The following is a 26103-nucleotide window of genomic DNA, read 5'->3' as shown; positions in this document are numbered from 1 at the left end:
CCATTCGCACTTGTGCTGATGTCTACGATGGGAGTCTTTACGTATGCGAAAAAGCAGACATGCATTACATGTACGGCCGTGCAAATGGTAACCGCAGAGCTGCGCTACGAATGTATCACGCGCTGTTTCCTGATCGACGAATGCCGGATCACAGAATGTTTTAGCGGTTACATCGTCATCTTCGTCAAATAGGTCCGTTCCACGTCACCAGACATGAAGCAGGTTGACCAAGAGCTTTTCGCTGTCCAAGGCTTAAAGAAAGCATCTTGAACGTTGTGGCTGATAGACCCGAGTCAATTACAAGAGCAGTTGCTCATCACGTTGGTGTGAGTCATCAGACCGTTTGTAGAGTGTTAAACGAAAATCGCTTATGCCCCTTCCATTTTCAGCGAGTACAAGCTTTGAATCCGGCAGACTATCTTCTCCGCCTGAGATTCTGCCAGTGGATGGTGCAGCAATGTGCACTGCAGCCGGACTTCATAGCTCATGTGATATTTACCTATGAGGCGACGTTTACGCGCTAGCGTGTCTTTAATGCGCACAACTCCTATGTTTGGGCAACCGAGAATCCACGTGCAACGCTACCTCATGCGTATCAACAACTATTCTGTGTGAATATGTGGGCTAGTATTTACTGTCAACGACTTTTTGATTGGCCCATACTCACTACCGATGCGACTTAATGGCGAATGTTATCTTATTTTTCTGGAACAGGTGTTACCAGAGCTACTGCAGGATGTTCCAATCGCCATTCGTAACCGCATGTGGTTTCAGCATGATGAGGCGCCAGCCCTCTTCAGCACTGATGAGCGCACTTAACTGAATGTCACGCTTGGGGCATGGTAGACCAGTCCCTTGGCATCTGATCTCCCGATTTATCGAGCCTCGATTTCTTTTTATGGAGTTATTGGAAGAATCTTGTTTATGCGACTCCACTTGACTCAGATGAAGATCTCGTTGTTCAAATATCCGAAGCTGCTGCATGTGTGCGTGAAATTCCTGGCATCATCTTTGAACATGTATGCCAGTTGCTCCACCGGCGTTGTCAAGCGTCCACCAGTAGCATCTATTGCTACTGGTGGACGCAATTTTGAACAATTATTGTAAACATTACACTTGTCAAAGACATTTTCAATAAACACTTTGTCTTTCCTTTCCTCTCTTATTTTTTGTGTTTTTGCCTCACCGCGTCCCATACATTACTATACAATAAATGATTGTTACAACGTCCTGTACCTACACTTAAAGTTTGTACCACGAATTCGGGACCACCCTGCATAGCAATATATTTGCAGTGCTCGTAACCATTATAAATAAAATGTAATCGACTTACATTAAGCAAGTTCAAAATATTATTTTAGTGGTATTCAACCTAATTAGGTCTGTCGAGTATTAGTGGTAGTTTGAAACAGAATGGACCGGTTATCAAACAGTATCACGTTAGCGCCAACTAAATACAGCTCTCGCACACACAGATCATAGTGTGAGGGCCTACTAAATACGGTGCTCGTACACACTGGGCATTGCGTGGATTCCAGCTAAACACGGCATTTGTACATGAAGGTCATCGCATGTATGTCGACATAGTACGATGCTCTTACACGCAAGTAATTGCGTGGATGTTGGCTAAATACAGCAATCGTACACATTGGTCATCGCATGCTTGTTGTTTGGATGTCAATTTACGATCCCTAATGTGCATATTCTTTTAACTTCTTTTTAAAAAATGTCGCAATAGATATTCAAAGTTCCCATCATTGCTCGCCATGCTTGCATTGCTCCATCTAGCCATGGATTGGCAGACTCGCCGCCCAAATACACCCAGATTTTATTGGATATCCGTAATGGGGATAATTAAATTGGATATCCGTAATGCGTATAAGGCTCTTTTTAAAGTACCCCAAAGAAAAAAATAGATGCTGTTTAAATCAGGAGAGCGTGGTGGCAGAAAAACAAGTCCATTGCGTCCAATCCATCATGTAAACAACGTCACCTAACCATGGGTTGCTATGCATTTCTAAATTCGTGTGATGTCCCTTACCTCCCTTTAAAGTCTGTCCCAATAATCCTGGGGGTGACACCTTGTGTATATTGAATGGTAGGTACAGAACAGCCTGTATGTATGCATAATAATGTGATCTGTATGCGGTTTGCGTTACATATATAACGCAAGCAATATTTTTGTAATTTTTTTGTCATTTAATTAATTTATCTATTTTTTTGTTTTATTCATTAATTATTTTTGTTACTTTAGAGATTATTTATCAGAGCTAGAAGAGAGTGAAAATCGAAGACGTAACAGAAGATACCTGAAGCGTGAAAACCGAATCCAACGCAATCAGCGCAGTCGTAACGACGGCGTTGCCAAAATGATACCAAACAAAAGTGCGAGCAAGAGTACCCTCACAGATTCTACTAGTTCTATTTGCAATCAAACTCCTAACACATCCGCCATTGCAGCCGCTGAGAAGTTGGAATATCTGGAGTCAATTCACTCCAAAGATGATAAATCACCTTCAATTCAAAGAGATATTATCAAAGAAATAGGTAATATATTTTTTATACTAATTTATTGTAAAAAATAACTATTGTTGTTATTATAACACCTTTAACAGGGTAATATGATGACTCTTAATTTTAAGTTGGAGAAAAAGTTTCTTACAGATGAATGAAATGAAATGGAACGCTGAATTAAATGAAAATAATTACTACACTCCGTTGCAATTTAAGAATAAACCATTGCGGTATAGGATTTAAGTAATCATGCGTGACTGTGTTAGTTATGTTTTATTTCGTTATCAAATTATAGAAATATACTTTCAAAACAATATAAGAGCTTTTGAAAGTTAAGCATGCCAGGCAGAAATTTAATTTGTCCTATCTTTTACGATATATATCATTGAATTATTTAAAGATGGTTACAGTGTCGCAGTCTTACTGGAATCTCAGACTTGGCGACATATTTCGAAAAATAAGGAGAACATTCGTTCTTGAAAAAGAAACAACTATATGACGCTGAAAGTGCATTGCATTTAATTGGACCACTAAAAATGGCGCGTCTTCTGCTTACATTCCTTAAATCAAATGAGAGAGAAAGAAGTTTTACTTTTGTTTCGCTGTAGAAGAAAATCGTCTGCAGGAAACAATATTTATCATTCTTTCATCAGTTTCTTTAAATGCGAGCAGAAAGACGTATATTTGTTACGATATTTAGATATTTTTAACAATTCTTACAACTTGTTAATTAATTATTGTTGTTAATAAGTGTTAATATTATTAATAAGAAAACAAGCTAAAATTAAGCCGTATAACGTCGTTTCAAGTGTTGGCGATATTGGTATAAGTTTGCGTAGTTTGGCACAACTTGGCGCGCACTTAGATGCAGACAGGCACTCTAAATAAAGATAAGAGGATAAGGAACGTCCTTACTGCATAAACCGCTCCATGATAGGCACGGAAATTTTAAGAATCAAGATTAGTTTCGAACGAAAATCACCCAATTGATACCATTGGAAGAAAGAAATCATTGCAGTTATGCAGGGCAGTGTGAAAATGAGCCCTTTCACAATTATTTAAGAATTGTTTTCCATGCATTTTTAATTCAAAAAACACTTCATCGACCGAATCGGATATTCGTCGCGGACGCTTACCAACTGATAACCTAATAACTGACTTTACTCAAACTGTTTTAAATATAATTTTTATATAATGCAGCATTAATATCATAAAAATACATGTTTTTTTAAAATTTAATTAATCTATACATAATAATAAAAGCGGCTGTGTGTGTGTGTGTGTGTGTGTGTCTGTAATCACAATATATTGCCCCAGAAGCCTCGCCCAGGCTCGAAACTCGACACATAATTGTGTTTTGACATAATGAAGAAGTATTTTTTTTCTTTTTCAAAAATTTGGATTNATTTAACATTGAAACGCTTTGTGAGTTGATGCAATATGAAACAACCTAGACAATACAAATATTTTACGTTGGAATGCTTCATAAGAGAACACAATATGAAACATTCTATTCAATGAAATGTTTTATATTGGAATGCTTAGTAAAAATATATAATATGAAACTTAAAGAATGCGACTATTTTATATTGGAATGCTTCATATAATATGAAACATCCTATACAAAAGTATATAATATGAAAAATGCTATACAATGCAAATATTTTTCATTGGAGCGTTTCGTAAGACGATACAATATTTTCATTGTGAATGCTATTCATACACAATCTTTCACTAGTACGTACGTAATCTTTTTGTTTATGGGCAAATATTTTCTAAGCGATAAAATACTTTTATTTATCTAAAAATATGTGAGGAAGCTATCATGTTATAACAAAGATTCTTATTTTATCTTTCATGTAAGCACTTAATATATTATCTGAAATCACACTGTGTTTATTACTATTCCTAGAAAACCAACGCCCTTTTAGATGCTACTGATACAGTAGTGAAAGTTCAAGTGTTCTCCTTTCTTATTTACTTTTTTAAAAAAAAATTCCTTTATTAAGTAACCTTTTTTCTTTAAATAATAAGTCATTGTATTCTATTTTTCCGGATTTTTTGTCGCTGTTATTTCTTAATAATTTAGATGATAAATTATCTCTGATTTTTTTTAAAAACTTATGTCATTAATTTTTACGGAATACTTTCAATGCATGCCACCGCCATGTACTTGCCGTATTAAGTATATTCTTCCATTTGTTAGAACATTTTTGTTAACTATCTCAAAATTCTTCGGCAGTGTTTCCGTTAGTGTCTAACACGAATAGAAATATCTAATAACACATTTGGAAATGTTTTTGCGTTATATGGTGGGTGGGTTTTGAATCCAGGTTATTTAAACAAATCCTTCCATTCACGACTCATCATTATTACACTTAACGTATATTTTATTTTATAATCGTCGTTGTACAGTCGACCCAATTTTGAGTTTACGACTATCAGTGTCCAGCTCCGTAGCCTTCTAATTTTGAACCAAACTCAGAAGACATGGGAACTCATAGATCAAGTAGTGGGAGAAATTTGCTTTCGTGGAGGACTTTCTTAGTGAAACTAACCCGCATTTGCGTAACATGGAGAGAAGAACCTCTCACGGTTAGCTCAACAGCAAGGGGCTTCTAACCCATGATATGTCTATCACTGAGGATATTTTAAGTCAGCACTGTGAAGCCGGGGGCACAATTCCTACGAACCAATCACAGCTGGGATTCGAACCTGGTCATATCCTTGTGAGGCGAACGCTCTATCCTCTGAGTCATCGCGGCTCTTAGTCTTTACATTACAACAATCAATTTACGAGCCACAAAATATCAGACGTTATATTTATAGCTCTTAATCCCTTGTGCAAATTCAAATTATTTGCATATCCATAAAGGTTGAACTGATTACTTTTTTTAGAATGACTTTTATTTTTAGAAATTTAATTTTTTATTTTGACCATCTTAAAGCTTTGTTGATATAATGTTACTTTAATAATCGTATTCCATATCCGCTCATTCATAACTTATACTAGTCGGTACACAATTACTGGAAAATATGAATATTAAGTTTCAATTAGTTTTATGCTTTTTAAGTCGAAACATTTATTTTTTATCTCTCTTTCTTGCATTTTTGAAAATCAAAAACATAAAATCCTTTTTTTTAATCGATATTAAATTACACCATCATTATCGTATTATAAATGAAAATGTATTCCTGTTTTTATGAAACATTGGAATATGTTTACTTTTAAATTTGGATTTCTTTTTTCTCCCTATTTCAGCATCTTCTACAGAACTCTCTGCAGCTAAAAATGGAAAGCAAACTCGATCCAAAACGAATCTGCGTAAATCAGAATCACTGAAAAATATTCCAATGGAAACTGAATCCGAAATAAAGGATCACGTGTCAGGCCTCAGAAGGTATCATTCCTTTAAAGGGTCATCGTCTCACCGTAGAATTAAGTCTCCTAGCAGTGGCACTTCTAGTCTCAAAAGAATAAAGTCATCCTCTACTGGGCACCCGAAAGCAACTAGTACACCCTTAAGCATGGTTACATAAATTTTTAAATGTCATATATTGTTGTCAGTTCATTCTTTGTCCTTATAATTATTGTTATTCTGTGAATGTATAATTATAGTATTTTATTTCAATTATTTTTATAGCAGAAATAAAATTCATTTATTTTTATAGAAAGGAAAAAATAAGCAGTTCTCTCAAAACGTGAGAGTATAAAGAGAATACCACAACAATTAATTTAAAATTTAATTCGCAGCAAAATTTTTAGAGTAAATTGTTCTGTATAGTGACATTAATTAACGTAAAATATTGCAAAAGTTTTTTTGTCACAACTCTCTAACCAAAATCGCTGAAGAAAGTCTTTAACCAGAAGGACACATTTTTTTCATGTTAAACTGAGACAATGCAAAAAAAAAATTCCTTTTGAAAAGTGTTTCCATGTTTGTAAATTCAAATATAAGAATAAAGTTTTATAAGAACGGGAACTCTAAACATAACATCCTTGACAAATGGAAGCTATAGGTAAATTAAATTTTATTGAGTGGAAGATTTTCAATAAAAATAATACTTGTTATAATGTATTAATAATCGAAACAAATTAACAGAAAAATTGAAAAAAAATTAAGAGCCTTAAAATTTAAGTTAATGAAATATTATTACAATAAAATTATTGGGTTAAAACTAAGGCTGAATTTAAAATTCAAGGTTTTTCTAATAATTGCTTATCATTCTTCTCTGTCTTTTTTTATAATCTCACGAGTTTTGATATTTTCGGTTGCGCAGGTGTTTGTCATTAGATTTCAAAAGCATTTTTAATTTTTTTAGTTTAAATATTGCTTAGCAATTTCATTTTTGATAATAATTCTGGAAAAAAATAAGGCTGGTCATTAACGTAACTGTTAGAAAAACGGAAACTGTTGGTTTAATACCATAATAAGTGGGAAAAAGAATGCAAAAGGTAGGAAATTATATATGATAAATTAAAAAGGCATTTTAAAATACCTCTTTAAATTGAAACTTTATAGGATCTTATGGTTGAGATTATTTATTGTAAAATTGATTGACATTAAATTATAAATAAATTTGAAGCTATTATTATTATTTTTTCAATTTTTTGATTTTTTAATATTTAAAAGATACCTTGTTTTTGAATCTACAATTATATAAATTAATGAAGTTTTTTTAAAATAAGATATCTTGTATATTTGATTTCTATTTGTATTATTGTATATTTTTATGCTATAATTGTTTTGAAATTGCAGAAATCTTCAGTCACCCTGAGTACATCTCCTAGTACAAGTACAAATATCCCTTCCTCATTAGATACTTCTTGTGAAAAAACTAAAGAGGTGACTTGGTTTTATTTACTTAGCATTGTTTCATTTTATTACAATTCATCAGATATTACTGGCTGCTATATTTGGAGGAGATAAATTTATAAAGCCTTCATGAGGCTATAGTGCTGATTAAGTAAAAGAAGATGTTGTTGTAAGGTTATTTTTAAACTTGGGTAAACAGTAGGAATGCCAAATCTAACGTTTGCTCTAGTGAACTGCGCATTCAATCTAATTAACTACTGAAATTTGAAAAAAAGCGGTATCATTTATTAATCCCTTAAGAACGTGATCAAGCATATGTGATGACGCGATTCTCTTTCATGGCCCAATGTATGATATATGAAACCAGGTTCTCCGACCCCAGCAGCCCATCATCACACGGACGTGATTTCAATTTGGAACGTTTTATTTCAGTTTTTAAATAACGTTAGTTAGCCGTCGAAGTCCGTTAAAATTTTGAATTATGTCCCGCAGACCATCAATATGCGTTTTCGACTCCGAGTATTTTGTTTTTTAATTTGATCCTAGGTTTATGTAAAAAACTGAGGGTGTTCCGTGAACGTGAATTACTAAGGTTTTTATTTATGTTCTGACGTAGTGGGAAACGAATGGACGGATTATAATTATTTTTTTTTTTGGNTTTTTTTTTTTGGGGGGGGGGGTCAGTGTTGTAACTGTTTTTGTAAATATCACGGACATTTTTACTGTATATTCAAGCACTATCAAATATAACAAACTGTAAATTTCATCATATTTAATTACAGTAGCAATTTAATATGAATTTTTAAATAAAATTAAGCTTAACGGGAAAATTGCCTGGTTTCATGCGTACATAAATTCTCGAGCCGTGCAGGCCTAGGGAAGTCGTTTTTTTACCGGTTCGGAACATGTTTATTAAAGCTGTTGAATAGCATCGAACGATGCTACAAGGAGTAATCAAAATGTTTCCGTCACGGGATTGTACAATTTAGATTTGATACACCGAACATGTTAAATCGACTTGAGAATTTAGGCAATTATCTCATTACATCAATCAGATAATTCTTAAAACCGAATTTTGAGTCAGAGCAAAAGCACCCTCCTTCCAAAAACAGTGTGATCTTTCATCATCTTTCTAGAACCTCATAGCAAAATTGTTTTCTTGGTCAATGCTCTTTTTTCTAAAACCATGTCGAAATTATTTTGTTGATGTTTTCTTTTATATTAAATTAAATAAATAAATTTATAATTAAAGGCTTTTAAATTTATACTTAAACCTTTAAAAAATTTATAATTAAATTTATACCTAAGTCTTCTAAAGAATACTTATAGTTTTGTTCTGAAGCTTTCATTTAATTATTAAGTGTATGTGTGTTTAGAATGTATAATCTTCTACTGTATTTATGCTTTTTTTTGTAGGGTACATTCATGAGAACCGGATGGCTTATGCGTCAAACACTCACCAAGGATTGGTCTAGACATTGGTTTGTACTAAAAGATTCTTCGCTCACTTATTACAGAGATCCTACAGCTGAACACAGTGGAATTATGGATGGTATCTTAGATCTCAACCAAGTCAGCACAATTAGGGAGCAGGACTCAGACAAGTTTTACGCCATTAGCCTACGGGTAATTTCAATTTAGTACTCTTGGTTATTATATGTTTTCTTTCTTCGTATAAAACTGACTTTCATCGTAATTAGATTTATATCAACATATTTCATTAAAACCACGTTTAATCGCGAATCGGCCACTTCACCTATTTTATTTGAACATCTGACCCAATTCTCAGTTTATGACTATCTATGCTCAACTCCGTAGCCCTGTAATTTTGAATCCAACCTAGAAGACAAGAGAGCAAGAATTGGGTCAAACTATCCTTCGTGGAGGACTAATTATGGAGACGAACTCTGATGGAACAAAACCGCATTTGCGTCACATAAAGAAAAAAACCACAAAATCTTCAAGCTGTTAGCTGGACGGCAAGCATTCTAACCCATGGTCCGTCCATCACTGAGGATATTTTACATCAGCACTGTAGTTGGTGCGAGCTGGGAGAACAATTCGTACCAAACAGCCATGGCTGGGGTTAGAACCCGGGTCGTCTCATTGGGAGCGAACGCCTTACCCCCAAAGTCACTACAGCTCGCCACTTTGACTTTAGGTTTATCGGTACCTACTTGTTGTCCCGTCTACCAATTTCGCCAACATCGTTCCAAAGTCATTTTGGTATATTTTAAATTTATTTTAATATAATTTTTGATTCTAAAGAAATTGACAAAATAAAAATATAACTTATCACGTGCAGAAAAAAATTAGAAAAAATTCTGATTTGGTGAAAAAAGTCCCCGGGATAATACGCAAGTACCGGTTTATCTCAATTTTAACGATTTAGTTTACCTACAGCGAAACGCATAGGAACCGGTCATTAATTCTATGCCAGTTTGGTTCTTCCTCTCATACTCGCCTCTTTGCAACTCCAATTAAACATTTTAAAACAGTGGATTGAAAATAAAAATTAAATAAATAAAATTAAATAATTTTTATTAAATAATGATAAAATTATAATCTAATGTTAATCCTATTGTAAAATTAAAAGTATAGCTGTAACCAAAATTCGCTAAATAGCTGATGAATCAAAAATTTGAAAATACAGCTTTATGGTGCACAATAACATATATTTTCACGTTGATGCATTTTCGATCTGATTCAGGCCCTTAATAAACATATTTATATCTGCATTTATCTAACCAGCGACATGTTTACAATATGTTACATCTATGTTTATCATTATTCACATACAAATGTTCCTGAAATTATAGTTATTTTATATTTCATTTTCAGATGTGGGATGGCAAGAAGCATATTCTTGCAGCAGAAACGGCTGAGTTTCGAAACATGTGGATTCAAGCCCTTCAATATGCCGCTAACCTTTGGAGTTCTGCATCAAAAGAAGATTTCATCTGCACAGAGATAGTTCTGCCGGAACACAGCTTCCATTATAACGATCGCATGGAGAGGATTTCATCGCCATCTAGTTTGATATCTCTGCCGCATGCAGAAGAAATTAACCAGGAACAGGAATATTCCTCTTATTCCAGCGACGATCAGTCAGAATACTTTTCCCTTGTTGACGAAGATGAGGTAAAACATTAAATTAAGCTATTTCAGTTATTAAAAGAATTTAGATAGTTTAGATTTAGTTTAGATAGTTTTAGTTTACTTTGCAACAAAATCTTGTATTCTAAATTTAAAATGTTAAATTGTTTTTGCATAAATATTTTAAAATTGTATAACTTAATTATAGGCTATCATTACCATGGACCAAATTTTGAGTAAATGTGACTGGGTCGATATATTCTTTGTAAATGTAGAACATCCTTTTCAAAATTGCGTGATTTGCTAACTCAAGTATAATACAACTTCTTACAGGGCTGTGGTTACCCAGTCGTTAGAGAATCGGAATTCGGTCAACACCTCCTAGAAGAAGGAAGGCCTCAGCACGGATCAATTTAGTAGTCCGATGTGACGAAGTTAACTACGCAGTAGATGAAAAATAAGAAAGATGTCATTACGTTCGGGATACTGAGCTGCGCAGTGGTTAAAAATACGAAATATGTCATTACGTTTGGACTACTAAATGATATTTATGGTAACCCGTGCTGAGGCCTGCTCTTTTCTAGGAGATGTTGATTCGGTCCGGAGGAGCCGGCATTTGATCCTCGAATCCGTTGAGAACCATTAAGTACATGCAATATACGTGCTCGTTAAATCTGTGGAATTGAAAGTCCTGTGGTCGATAGTTGAGCAATACGATTGGAACAGGGATCTGTAGGGAATTTTCTTCCACTTCAGAGCTATGTCTATATTGCGGAAGTTTCTACATGAATGAGTGGTGCTGCCATCTATCCATGGGGTTCTGAGCTACGACATACTGTTACGCTGGTGGCGCTCTCTAGTCAAACGAAAGACGCATCTTTCTGACAATTTGCAAAAGCTCAATGGATGGCGAGCTCGTCTTGACATTCCTAAATTTCTATAATACAATTATCCTATTAGTTTCTGCATGTGATTGATGAACCCGGATCAGTAACTGAGGGAGAAGTGAACTTATTTGGCTAAAAAAAATTTTTCACTTGGCTAATAAATATTTTTTCTGCAGATAGGCCAAATAACTAATTTTTCAGATGTCAGCGAAATCACCGGATTCTACACAAAGGTTTTATTTTGAAAAATAGAGTCGATGGCATCTTTAACTATAATTTCTTAAATTATGTTTTTTTTCTTCTTTTTCCACAAAATCCGGACAGCGACGAAAAGAACCTGATTTTACGGTCATTTCAGACTTGGAAAATTATTAGTAGACACACAAATTCTTAAAAACGAAGCCTTATATATAAAAAAAATAGTTGAACAAACCACATTTTTTTCAAATTTTTACAAAATCAGGACTCTAATCTCTCAAATTCACAAAATACTGAGGTTTTTTTTCACAACAAAAATGGCACAACCCTTGTCCTTATTTGGGTCTGAATCTCTTAAGCATATAATAAGGTAAATTTTATAAGTGTGGTCTTTGCAGACAGAGAAAAAAAAGTTCCTTCTTTTTTCTCATTTTTTTTTTATTCAATAAAATAAAATCAAGATTGATAGCAGGTAAGTTGTACTCCGAAATGCGGATCTATAATTTCAAAGAGGGATGTTATTTTTATTACTAAAGAAAAATATCACTTTTCAGATCAAAACGATTTGAATACGGGTTTTGTAGGTTGTTATTGGGCTGTGAAGGTCATAGTCCATTATAACTATCACACTGAGTGTGATTAAAAGATCAGTGATAAAATATAACTTTTATTTACGAATTTCTCTGATAATAGTCATTACAATTTTCTCAATATTTCCTCATTTTTAGATGATTTAACAAATCAACCAAAAACATCCGTATATAAAAATTAAAATAATAAATAATAATTAAAAGCAATGAAATTTTTTTTTCTTTATCGTGGTAAAATCGAAGCAAAAAATTGTCGCGAAATGAGTTGTTTAATCTCTTTCTTTTTTACTGTGTATAGCTGATTATGTCTGTTTTGAAAATAGTAAGCTATTGGAATATAGCTTGAACAAATTTCACGTCAATTAGATAAAAAAATACTTGTAATTCATACATTTTTAGTAAGATCTCTCCTTATGAAACATTCTACTTTTCTCTACATTCATAAAATTCTAAGTCTGTCTATGTAGACGCTCAAAAAATTTCAAGAACCATATTGGAACGTTTTTTTCCTACAATTTACAAAGTTTTATGGTGTAGTTTTTGAAAAATCACCACTCTTCTGTGTATATCGAGAAAATCACAATTCCGAACTGAAACTCATTGTTACAGATGGAACTTTCTTTTGAATGGGTTTAAAGATACATACAATGATTTATCCCACAAATAGCCAATATTTTAAATGATATTTCAAACTTTTTTTACTGATTCAGCTGTCGCTGTTATTTTAAACTGCATAGTTATTTGTAATTTCTAAAGAAATAGAACCAGACTAAAACTTAGTAAAATGAATTACCATTTTGAATCTTGCTAAAAAATCAAATTAGTTTTCATCACAGTGTTTTAATGCTAAATTAAAAACATATGCTCAAAACAAATACGCAGGTATTCAAATGTAAATTTTTTTTTTCAATACGCTCGTTTATACTGAACTGAACTTATTACTAGAAATTAACTTTCTTAAATTTTGTTTTGATAGTAAAGTCCCTCGTATTTTCTTAAATTTTTAGTTTGAATTTAATTTTGTTATAATGTCACTTATAATGTTTTCTTGAATGTTTTATAATGTTTTTTTGATCTTGATCTTTTCTTGTTACTTAATCTTTATCTAATTTTGATATTATTATTTTGATAATGCTACTTACATTCCGTTAAATTTTATCTAAAATTTATTTTTCTAAATTTTTTATAGTTCATTATCTTAATTTTTGCTCTAAATTTATATTCTGAAATTTTATTTTGTAATAATGTTGTTTATATTTTCTTAAATTTATTTTATTTTATATTATTAATACTATCAATGAAACTTTCTTAAAATTTACTGTAAATTTATTTTCAAACTTTCATTCCTTTAATAACGTCGATCCCTCAAATTTTCTTTTAAATTTTCACAAATCCTTATTTAAACATTTGCATGAAATTTTGCTAAAATTTTCAAAATTTCAATTTTTTAACTAAAGTTATAGTAGCTAATATTTTTTATACTTCAAATGTATTTTCCTACATTTAAATTTTGTATAATGTCAATTATTTCTGCGAATTTTTTGAAACTTATTCGCTTTTTCATGATAATTTTATTACAATGTCTTTTCTTTTTTTAAAATGTTGTTTTTAGGTCAGCGATCTTTCTTCCTCTCCTCGCACTCTACCCCCTTCACCTCCTATAAACCGAAATGTTATATCTTTGGTTAAAGAGAAATCCAGAACACGAGGCATTTGCGGCTCAAAATCTAATTCACTTCCTAATAGTTCGACAGACACTACATATGATGATGATTCATATAATAAAAGTGCAGAAAATCAAGATATCGGTCACAAGGTATCAATGTTTCTCTTCATAATGTTTATTGAGCAATAAAGCCTGTATTTTCTTATCACCCAATACCCTTGAAAGTATTTATTTATATATCATCGGTGAGTTTTTTAAATCTTAATTCAGCTCAAACGTGTGTTTTTGGACGCAACGCAAAATTCGTGTTTACAAAAATTGACACATCTCAAAATGGGCGTTTGTGAAAATGGACACATTTCAAAATGTGTGTTTACGAAAATAGACACAGCTCAAAAGGCTTGTTTACGAAAATTAACACAGGTCGAAATGCATGTTAACGAAAAACGGCACAGCTCGAAATGACGTGTTTACGGAAATAGCTATAGCTTGAAACGCGTGTCTTCGAAAATGGACAGAACTCTAATTGCATGGTTACGAAAATAGACACAGCTCGAAATGCGTTTTACGAAAATCGACACAGCTAAAATGTGTGTTTACGAAAAAATACACAGCTCTTAATACGTCTTTACGATAAAGTACACAGCTCTAAATGATTGTTTACGAAAAAGTACACAGTTTTAAATGATTGCTTACGAAAATGAACACAGCTGTAAATGCGTTTTTACGAAAAAGTATATAGCTCTAATTACGTTTTTGCGAAAATGGACTTGAAAAGAACCAATTTCCTTGATAGTTTTAATTTATTTATCGTCGGTTAGCTTTTATATCTGGACACAGCTTGAAATACGTATTTAAGAATATCGACACAGGTCGGAATGCGTTTTACGAAAATCGACGCAGCTAAATTGTGTGTTTACGAAAAAGTACACAGCTCTAAATGCGTGTTTACGGAAAAGTACACAGCTCTAAATGCGTGTTTACGAAAAAGTACGCAGCTCTAAATGCGTTTTTACGAAAATGGACTTGAAAATGACCAATTTCCTTGATAGTTTTATTTTATTCATCGTCGGTTAGTTTTTATATCTGGACACAGCTTGAAATACGTGTTTAAGAAAATCGACACAGGTCGGAATGCTTGTTTACGAACATTGACATAGCTTGAAATGCGTGTTAACGAAAATAGTCACAGCTCAAAATGTGTGTTTACGAAGTTACATGTGTTTTTGAAGCACTTATTTTGATACGTGTCGAGTTGAAACACGCATCTTGAGCTGTGTCTATTTTCGTAAACACGTATCTCATTTTCATAAATAAGCATTTCTAGATGTGTCCAGATTCACTGGTGATATGTTTTGTAGCATGCCTCTTGAAGTATAAGTGGTAAAAATGTAAAGTGGTAAAGGTAAGTAGTTTTTTCCTTTCTGAGGCATCTTTATACGTGGCTTCGGAGGTGTCCCATAATGACTGTTTCTCCTTGTCTTTTCAAATCTTCATTTATTTTTGTTGAAAACTGATAGACAGATGTTACATAAAAACAGGGTCCTTAATATGTATTCTTAGAATCTTTTGAAAAATTAAAAAGTATACATATTGTGGTCGTAAATTAATGTGTAAATGAGGAAAAACTAAAATAATAAAGAAATATGACCAATTACAGTAGAGGTATAAGTATGTAATAAGCATCAAAACAGATTAAACTGGAGATTGAAATTTAAAAGTGTTTCACAAAATCGTCCTCTCAGTTACCACTTGAAATCAAACGTATGTTATTGTTTGTTACATACGCCATCCTGCTCTTGTGATTTGTCAGATTTCTATAACACTTTTTTATTTTTTTCTAGCTTTATTAATTTGCTACCCCTCATGCATACATTATTTCGTTTTCATTTATGATAAAGATTATAAAAATACTTATTAAGAGCTGTCTTTAAGGAACATCCCGTATTTTCTTAGAATCTTTGTCAAAAATGAAGTACAAACTCATGCCATTTGGAGATACAAATTAATATGAAAGTGAGGAAACAAAAGGGTTATCAAAACTTGACAAATTGAAAGTTGCTGATTGATTCTTATGTCTAATTATCGCCTTTCGCATACATTCAATTTTCTTTAACAATCAGGCAAATATTTTGAATCTCGCTACCCTGGTTAACGATTAGTCAACTATTAATAACGTTTTTCTTTGCTTAGTAAATAATTTGTGACCCCTAATTTGCATATTTCTGTAGCATCATTTTTGAAAAGCATTCAAAAGGTGACTATTTAATGCACATACCATAAGTATCCGTAGAGCTCAAAATTAGCTTCTGTTAATATTATTTCCACCCTTTCGCGAAGTACTCATGCTCAATATCTGACAATCTTTGATATGAAGTTTTTAAATTCATGCCTAGCATAACGTATTCAAAAGCTCCCCCTCTCCTTCAATGTATACTTCTTCTATCAGCACTACAGCTGATTGCCAACCCTGACTCGCCGGAGCAGCTTTATTCATCTTGATTTAAGTCAGACTCTACTACTTTCCATCCATTAACTCTTACACTACCCAGACATTTTTCCACATAATCTAACCAACTTCAACTTGGTCTACCTCTCTTTTTCCTACTGATTTGTGATAAGTTTTTCTTTTTTACTGCGCTTTCATTGTCATGTCTATGGACATGACCAGGCCATTTCATCTGTTGAATTTTAATGAACTTACCTTTTTCAGGTTTCTGTATTTCTTGTATCTCAAAGTTGTATCTTATTAAACTTTTACTTCACAAAAAATTTCTTCTCAACATCTTCCGTTCAATATGAGTAATTTTTTTTCTGATTAATTCCTTGCCAGCACTCATTTCCATATAAAACTATTGGTCTTACTTAGATCTTATGCTCATGTATTTCTTTTTCTGATCAAGTATTTTGGTTTGAACTGTTCACTTAATTACAAAGCATCCAAAACCAAAGAAATAGCATCATAGTATAGTAATAGCACAATAGCAAAGAAATAAATCACATTAGTAAAGAAATAGCATCGATTAGCCATATTTATCTTGTTCTTAATTACTGTTTTAACGTCATTGTTATTGTTTAATATTGTTCCTAAATATTTAAATTAATAAATTTTTTTCGAAACGTACTCTTTTATTTTCAATGGCGATGAACTTGGTGTTTTGCTTTGTACTGTTAATATATACAATTTAATTTACTATCTAATCCAATATATTGTGGAAAAAAACATCTTTAGATCTGCTATCCTATTACTTTTAACGACTTTTAAAATTGTTAATTATTGTTATGACCAGTATTTCGATGTATGCGTTAATTGACATTTTTTTCGAATTGCAGGCGAATGAACAATTGGATACTCATACTAAAGAAATAGTAGTCGAGTTTCTTGAAGACCAGTTGTTATTAAATGGTGAAGAGAGGCCTGTATCTCCCATAACACCACCTGTTGAATTTATGAATGGGTCTGATAATGAATCACCTCTACAAAAGAAAGCACTGGCATCAAATCAAATCAAAAATAAAGAGTGCAGAAACTCAAGTGCTCGAAAAAACCAGATTAGCAATCTGGATTCTAAAGAAAAACTATTGGGAGAATGTAGCATGTGTTTAATAATGAGGTCAAAGTTGATTACTGCTCAAGAAGAAATACGAAAATTGGAAAAGGAACTCAAAGAAGCGCATGCAAATTTTGATAATTTAGAAATGTTTTCTTATAAGCTCACCCAGGATATAAAATTGAAAGAGGATAGTTACAGTTCTCAAATAGCTTTGATGACAGCCAAAATTGACGATCTAACGTCAAAGTTCACCTTTGCGGAAAAGAACTATCGCCAATTGAAGCAAAAAGCTGCCAAAAGTGAAACCAAAGAACGAAGGAGGAGTTCCCTTAAAAATAGAGATGGTTTATCGTTAACTAAGGAGTACGAAACGAAACTCTGTGAGTTGGAAAAGAAAATGAATTCCTTCGAAACCTCTTTCAAAAGAGAACCTTTTGATGAAGAAGGATCCGAGATATCATTCTCAGATTGCAATTCTAGATTAAACGAATCTTTTGTTGCAACTTCAGAATCCTCAGAAACGAATACTCCTTCAGAGACTACACCTAGCGAAGGCAGAGGCTTTTTTTCTCGCTTGCAAACTCTTATGTCTAAAGTCGACAATGTAAACACTTTATTTTCGACTAAAGATGACTCCGAACAAATTCTTGAAAGTCCAAAGATTCTTCTGCAGGTGAAAAGCAGTGACGAACTTAGTTCACTTGATGAATCCGATGAGTGGCACACGCAGTCACCGACAGACACTCATGTCATCTCTAAAACTTCGGATCAGAATACTTATTTTCCTAAAAATCTGTCCGAATGCCAAAATATGCTTTCGCAAAAACTAAATAGTCACTTAGAATGGTTAAAGAATTCTCTAACAGCCTTGTGTGAGAATAAAAATAACATTACTGACAGTCATACTGATAAACTTAGTCTTGTAAATAATTTAGTATCAGAACTAAATGAGCTTCCCCAAGAAATCGAATCAAATTTGCTATCAGAACAAAAGTCTCTTTTGTTATTTGAAATAACTAAGGCTCTCGAAAAAATCAACAGAACTGATAGTTTGGAAACGCTGTTAAAATTAAATGCTACAAAGAGCACTTATAAAACGATATTTCAAACTTTTTGCATTGCTTTCGCAGAATATGGCAACAACGAACTACCTGTGACATTAATATCGGGTATTCCCCAATTTGACTATTTCTGCCCTACTATTGCTAAGCTATTTCCTGAAACTTTTAGAGATACCATATCAGCTGATGATTTAACTCAGAGACTTCAATCAGTGTCAGACAAGTTAGAAAATCACGTGGCTTCAATAAACCGAGCTAAACTTTTAAAATATGAACACTTATGGAATATACTGACTGAAGTTCCGGTACAAGACGACCACATAAAGAAACCACCTGAAATAAACTCTATGTTTAATTACATTACATCAATCGCGACCGACATTCATAGGATTGCTGAAATTCAGCTTTGCCAAGTGCCAAAGGAATTGTCGAATTCCACGCTGGAATGTGAAGATGAACAACAATTACGCGATGTGTTCGTTAATACCCTCAAAAACAACTTAACGAACTTCTTAAAAGAAGTTAAGGAAAAATGTCCAATGGTTAATGAAAGCACCATATCGTTCTATAAACTGAAAGAGAGCACTCGCATTAGCATTATACGGTTAATTGCAGAATTGTCTTTTCTAGATATTTGCCATACAATGCTAAGTTTTTTGGCAGAATATTACCTGAAAATTGATCAAAATAATCAAGAATTGTATCAGTCAGACTTGTATAGACAAGATAGGTTGCTCCCTCTCTTTGCGAATGGTATGCCATGCGAAATTTTCGGAGATACGTTCTGCTGTCCTCAGTGTACAATTCTGAACAATTTATTGTATAAATCAAACGAGCAAATACAGTGGCTGGATTTCGTCAGAAAGTACAATTATTACAATTTTAGAAAATTCGATAAATGTTCTACGTCAAATAATGAAGAAGGTTCGATAAATTTCTGTGCCAATTGTGATAGTAATAATTTTCCAAATAGTCAAGCTAAAAGCCAAAAAGACGTATGCAATAACGTAACCTGTACGCAGTGTGACAGCTGGATACAGAAATTTTGCACCTCAGAAAAACAACACGAGCTGGAACAACGAACGTTAGAGTTGAAGCATAACTCGGAGTTGAAACAGCTGGAAGAGTGTATAATAAAAAGTGTGAGTTTATATATATTATCTTTATTTGATACATTTTTACTTCATAGTACATTTGCTATATTTTCCCGGCCTCTAAGTGATAAAAATTAATCTATTTTCTCCGTTGTCTTTTGATATTTTTTTTTATAAGATGTCTTTTTTGATTGCTTTATATATAAAACTAAACGATTCACTCAGGAGACCAAATTTTGCGTGAGAGCAAGAGCGCTCCGTTTTCGAAGTTTATTCCATCTTTTATCGTAAAAAATTGCTAAATGTAGAAAAAAATATTCAAAATTAAGAATATGCCAAAAATTTTGGTAATTGGCGAACCATAATATTTCACAAATTTGCTACAATCATAATGAGATATCAACAGAGTTTACAAAACTTGAAAATTTCAAGAGTCAGCATCCGGAGAATATGCAAATTTTTAAATTTAAAAGGGTGGATTGCATTTAACCAAAATATTGAGAGTCATCTGCGATTTTTAATTATTGAGATTTTGAGAGCCCTCGGTTGAACCATTGACCTATAAACTAATCCCGCCGAATACATAATTACGTTATTATCATTCACCTTTAGTGGAAATCGAATTCAACTAAACACCGTATTAAGAGTACAATAAAATTTGCTGAATGTTGTGTTTTTAGGTACCGATATAATTGTTCATTTTTAAACTCAATTGTCTGTGATTATAAGATATAAGTAACTTTGCTACTTTCCAAATCATATCACTACTCCTTTAAATAACTCGTAATTTTTGTTCTTCTGTAATTTTCAACCTTTTTCCTTCTTGCAATAATAAACTATCTCGCATATCCCATATTCTAATCCTATACTTATCATTTCATTTTTATATGTATGGGAACTTTACCGACTAAACATTCGAAAAACGTTTATACTTACAAGCGTACTGATAGTAGTCTAATGACGGTTTTCCAGTGGAAATTATCGATAAACGTGAAAGTGATGGGTACATTTAAGGAATTTTTTTCCAATGCCCTCCTGGAGAACGACCTTTCGTCATACAGGCATCTGAAGGGCATATTACGGGAGCCAACGTTGCTCCCATAGTAAGGACAGATAGTACAGAGAATGAAAGAACATCCATGCCTTGACCGGGATTCGAACCCAGAACCTTTCTAATGCAAGGTCATTTCCCTGACCCCTACACAGGCCGGTCGGCACATTTAAGGAATAAGAAGTACGAATTAATCAAGTGAATGAGATATGGTTTTCACAAAATAATTTTGACATTAATGTTTTCCATATTTTTTTAATAAATTTAAAGTGTCATATTAAAATCGTATTCGAATATAATTGCAATTCAATATTGTTTCCCACGAAATAATTCCCTTGTGGAACTTACATATTATCGGTGACGGTTCTTCCTTTATATTGTAATTAGTAGTGCTGTAACTCAGATGTTGGAACAGTCTTTATCTGATCTGTTACAGACTTTAAGTGTTTTTTCAGTCTCCCTAAATGACGTCCTTTGAGATGAATTATTCAGAAGAGAAAAGGCTCGAAAGGACTCAAGAATGGGAAATTAAGAGGTTCAAGAGCCTCAGGAATGTGTTTATTAACCTAAAACACATTTTTTGACATTGCTGAGTGAAAAGGCGTTTTGCCGTTCTTGAATGTTTGGTCTCACAAGCATTATCCTTTTTTTTTGTTGTTTTTCACTGGCATTCTCCTTTTTGGTCTCACGGGCGTTATCCTTTTAGTACAAATTCAACTTATTTTTTAAAATCTGATGAACCGTAGTGCGATACAAATCCAACTGTTCTCCCATTATTCTAACCGTAATCGACGGTTTGAAAACTCAAGATACCGAATTTTGTCAACGTTTCCATCGGTTTGAGATCGTTTTGGTACATGGTTCGTCTTTGTCTCAATTCCTTCTGAATATGTTTTAAGCCACAAGAAGAAAAAAAACTTTATCTATTGACAAAACAATGTCTCCTTTGGCTCGCTGGAGTTTTTCAAATGCTATTTAGTTGACCGAGTCTGAAGCAAATTGTGATAGCATACCGTTGCTTCTTACTAATGTCACTCATTGTCAGAACACACTACGTAAATTGATTTCACTTGGAACATGACTATGAAACCTAATCTACCGAATTCACACTTGTACTTTGGTAGGTCTAAGATTGACTTGTCCCGCAGTGGACTGATCATTAAGACGCGGTTCCCAGCAGATCACCGAAATCAAGCATCACTGGCTGCGGTCAGTGTGCGGGTGGGTGACCACTTGGATCAGTCTGCGTAGGGACCGAAGGTGTGAGGCATTGATCCTCGTTAAACTGTTCTACCGTAAAGTGCTCGCCATCGGTTGTAGGTCGTCGGGCTACCGAAGTGGGGGTGCCACCCCTTCTGCAGAGGATCAAAATTGTGATAGCATCTCTTAGAATCCTCCTCAGGGATGCTTCCCAGACCGTCGCCAATAGCCCATTGTGCAGCTCTAGTGCGACGTAAATGAACTTAAACAACAACAACAAGATTGCCTTAACGAACGTCACGACAATAGTCTCATTACTTGATTTACACGTTTACAGGTTTTTTCGTGATTATTCCCAAAATATATTTACAGTGCAACAAAATTGAATGGTTAAAACTGTAAGAGGAGTTAAAATACATCATAAAGGATAGGAAATTGCATGACCGGAAATGTCATCGTACACCGCTTGGGGCACTATTGAGTTTTGTTAAGCCGGCTCTTTTATTTATCAAAGTCGTCTGAACTTTATTTAAATTTTATGTTTTATTACACTGGAGAACATTTTTTTATTGCATGAGACTTTTCAACGAATCCTAGATACTTTTATTTCGTAAAACTCAAATCTTCGCTCGGTTTCTCACTCTAAGCTAAAGCTTTCTCGAATGATATTTTTAGTCTATTTCTGTATTACTGTACTGTTTAGTCTATCTACTGTACAAGTTTAAAAAAATTATGTATGACAAGAGATCGCGGGAATGTTGCGACAAATTTCTAGAGGAGTTAGTAGAGTACATCATCGGGATTAATATTGCGTAGAAACCCATGCCCGGAAATGTCGTCGTACGCCGCTAGGGGTGTTCCAGCTATGATGAACTGCTTCTGCGTGTATTCGCCCCATCCGCGTACGAAGACCTTACTACGTGCAATTTTAATCCTGATGATGTGCCCTAACTCCCCTAAAAATTCACACGACCCTCTGTCATACATAAAATTTTCTAACTTGTGCTTTTCGAAAAGTCTCATTTCCCTCCAATTTCATTTTCAATTTAAAATTAATCCTCCTAACATTTTTTTAATCAATATCCTGTAACATTTTCTTTCCTGCTAATTTGTTCCACAGTGAACAGAACATAATACACATTGCCCTGTTGATCCATGAAGTCAAGCATCAAATGGCAGCTGGCAGTGAGTGTGTGGATAACCACTTTGATCAGCTTGCGAAAGGACCGAGGGTGCGCGGTATCTCGTTAATCTAATCTACTCTTAAGTACTCGACTCCTCGTGCAGATCGTCATGTTACTGAAAGCGGGGAAGCCATCCTCTCTGCAGAGGATCAAAATTGTGATCCCATATCTCCCTATCATCCTCAAAGATGTTTACCTTTGCCAATAGCCTATTGTGCAGCACTAGTGCAACTCAAATAAAGTACTACTATTTCCCTGATAAGTTTTTTATATTTATTGCATTTTTATATGGGCATGCATCCTTTGTGCTTAGAATTTTCCGGGTCGTGGTAGCCTAGCGATTTGAGAATCAGGCTCTCACTGGGGTTTGATCGTGGACTCCGCTAATACCCACCGAGTACATACGATATACGTAGGCTCGTAAAATCTATGGAATCGAAAGTCCAGTACTCTGTCTTTCAGTTGTACCGTGGGTACAGGAATTAGTAGAAAATCTCCTATCTTTTCAAATCTGTGTCTAAATTGAGGAAATGGCGTCACAAATGCGTGGTGCTGCCATCTATCCGTGGGGTTCTGAGTCATTCTTGTAGTGCTCTCTTGTCTAACGAAAGGTGCACCCTCCTGATTTAATTCGTAAACGGCCAATAGCTGGTAAGCTTAGCTTTCCAGCTATAACAAAATTCATTAGAAACGACTGAATTTTTATTTAAAATTATTTTATTCTAATAAATTGGTTTTCTATTGCATAATTATGATGAATACTTATTATTTTCAGAGCGAGATCCACGAACAGGAAATGTTGCAAAAACAAAATGAATTGTTAGCTGCCACAACACAATTTCAACGTTTAAAAGTAAGAAAATCTATTTTACAACTTTTATACGCAATCATTTATTATAAGAATGTTGGAGAACTTAAAAAAGAGATTTGAATAATCAATTATAGCTTGATCAAATAACAAAATAACTATTTTAATATTTGACCATGACATAATTGGTTATATGTTTAAAAATAATTCAGTATTTCGAATGAATTGAATTTGAATTATTTTTTTCATAATATATATATAACTATCACTTTATTTTTAAATTTTATAAATAGCAGATTTACTGAAACATTGAATCAATAATGAAGCCTTTTTATTTTCTAGTTATTCGATTAAAGTTACTCTTCTTCGCAACTTGAAATGTTAGTTAATTTGTTTATTTATTTCACATATAACAAATCTTTTAATAAATACGGCTATACGAATATTTTTCGTTTTGAAATTTTATATAATTTTGAATTTTGATAGTTTTTTTAAAAAAAAATTTGTAATTAATTACATTTCTATTTTATTATTTATTTTAAAGAATTCATTATAAATATTAAATGCGCAAAAAAGTGAGAGATCTCTTTAATAAATGTTGATCTTATGGCCGGATTTTAACGTAATAAGACAGAATCTTAATGGTTCGCCGTAAACTAATTAATTAGCTTATAATAAAATGTGTAGACAATTTAGCTGCAAATATCTTTTCTCTGAATAAACATACTTTTTTGACTAATTATGACCCTTAAGAAATCTAGCGGTAATTTTTAAAAAATAGAAAAAAAAGAAAAAGGTCTGATTAGTTTAGGCAGAATAGATGATCGAAAGTTTGGGCCACTTAATCTAATTCCACTTTTGCTTAGTTTACCATATTTTCGAATCTAATATAGTGAAACAAAGAAATTTTGCTAACAATTTTAAAGCATTGTTTATTTAAAAATAATTTCATGTAAAAATTCTCCTTATTTTTAGTTTTTATTATTTACTTAGTTATAGTCGAAAAAATTTAATTGCGAATTGTAATAGTATACAAATTTTTTACACCCTTTTAATGTAAGCATTTTTGAAAATGAAATCCGAAATCGGAAGGAAATCGGTCGAATAGTTCTTGAGAAATAAAAATTTAACAATAAAATTTCAAGGGATTCAAACATTAAGGATTTCAAAATTTCGTCCGCTCTTCTGAAAGAACTACTGAAATCTAATTTTACAGAATGTGGCTACACATTTTGAGGTTCAAAAACCCAAATTTATCGAACTAAAAGTTATATATGCTTTGTAATGTTGACGGAATAGATAACGTGAGCAGAATAGAATTGAAGGATTGATTGAATTTAAATGTTTTTGAGGGACGGGATAGCCTCGTTGGTAGGGCGTCAGACCCATGTCTAAGTTATCGTAAGTTTGATCCCCGCCGGCTGAAGACTCCCCTTATAGTAATTGTTGACTGGTGCACGTTAAATATATTAGCTCACAAAGTTCTTCAAGTTCTCATAACAAATCAATACCTCTGGGGGAGGGGTACTAAATTGGAAATAGATCTTTCTCTGGTTCAGGTAAGAATTACGATCTATTATTACGAATAGGTCTGCCCTTTGAAACGAGCTGTGACGTCTGTGTGGCTAAAACCCTTGGCGAACAAAGAACACGGGGCGCGCTCAAAAGAGCAGAAAATCAGGGTCATGAATCGTGGTTGCCGGGAGAAAAGTGTTGCACCAAGCAGACTCCTCAATTCTGCTTTTAACATGTAAAGTCTATGGCGGGCTTGTCATACTTTGAATCGATTTTTCTTGTTCAAGAATCGGAGTGATCAATTAAAAAAAAATACTAATAATTTTTTCAATCTTTCCTATCCACGAAAATGTAGGTTAATTTTTTTAATCTTTATTACTTTTTGTAATATTGCCTTTGAAACACAAGTCACTTTCTACCTTTGAGTAAGGGAGGAAGGCAACTTCCACCCCCAAGTTCACTAATCTTCTCGGTGGGAGGTCTTGCTCCCTTTTGAAAATCTTTTTCTCTCTCTGTCCTTCTGAAGAACTGATATGGGGAACGCTTTAAAAACCGATAGCTTTCTTTTTAGTTATAAGCTTGTAATTTATTATGAAAATTATATTTGCTGATAATTCGTTCATTCTATATACATTTTATTTATTTAGTAGTAATAATTTTCTTGTTTTTATTCATTTTGAGAATGGAATTTATTTTTTAAATACATTATTCCCCTTTTTTTAAACTTTGTTTCTTGTTTTTTAAAGATGTTTCAGAATTAAAAAAATTAGCTGCTGAATAAAGTGAGATTAATTAAAATCGAATAAATGACGTAAAGATCTTCCAATATACTATAAAGCATCACAAAACTGCAGTTTTCCTTTTTTTT

General features: G+C 33.2%; 1 protein-coding gene across 2 annotated transcripts in view; it reads left to right on the top strand.

The window, feature by feature from the left end:
- Positions 1–26103, top strand: part of LOC107450073 (myosin phosphatase Rho-interacting protein) — a 110953-nt gene that overhangs the window by 75930 nt on the left and 8920 nt on the right. For both annotated transcript variants that reach the window (XM_043039093.2, XM_043039092.2), the window contains exons 9-16: positions 2255–2547; positions 5777–6045; positions 7275–7361; positions 8748–8957; positions 10173–10472; positions 13715–13918; positions 17102–19525; positions 23688–23765. In XM_043039093.2, the coding sequence (XP_042895027.1) occupies positions 2255–2547; positions 5777–6045; positions 7275–7361; positions 8748–8957; positions 10173–10472; positions 13715–13918; positions 17102–19525; positions 23688–23765 (3865 nt within the window). The remainder of the gene's footprint in view (positions 1–2254; positions 2548–5776; positions 6046–7274; positions 7362–8747; positions 8958–10172; positions 10473–13714; positions 13919–17101; positions 19526–23687; positions 23766–26103) is intronic.

The sequence above is a fragment of the Parasteatoda tepidariorum genome, chromosome 1 (assembly GCF_043381705.1).
Source record: "Parasteatoda tepidariorum isolate YZ-2023 chromosome 1, CAS_Ptep_4.0, whole genome shotgun sequence".
NCBI classification, from domain to species: Eukaryota; Metazoa; Arthropoda; class Arachnida; order Araneae; family Theridiidae; genus Parasteatoda; species Parasteatoda tepidariorum.
This window is presented reverse-complemented; position numbering and strand designations above follow the sequence as displayed.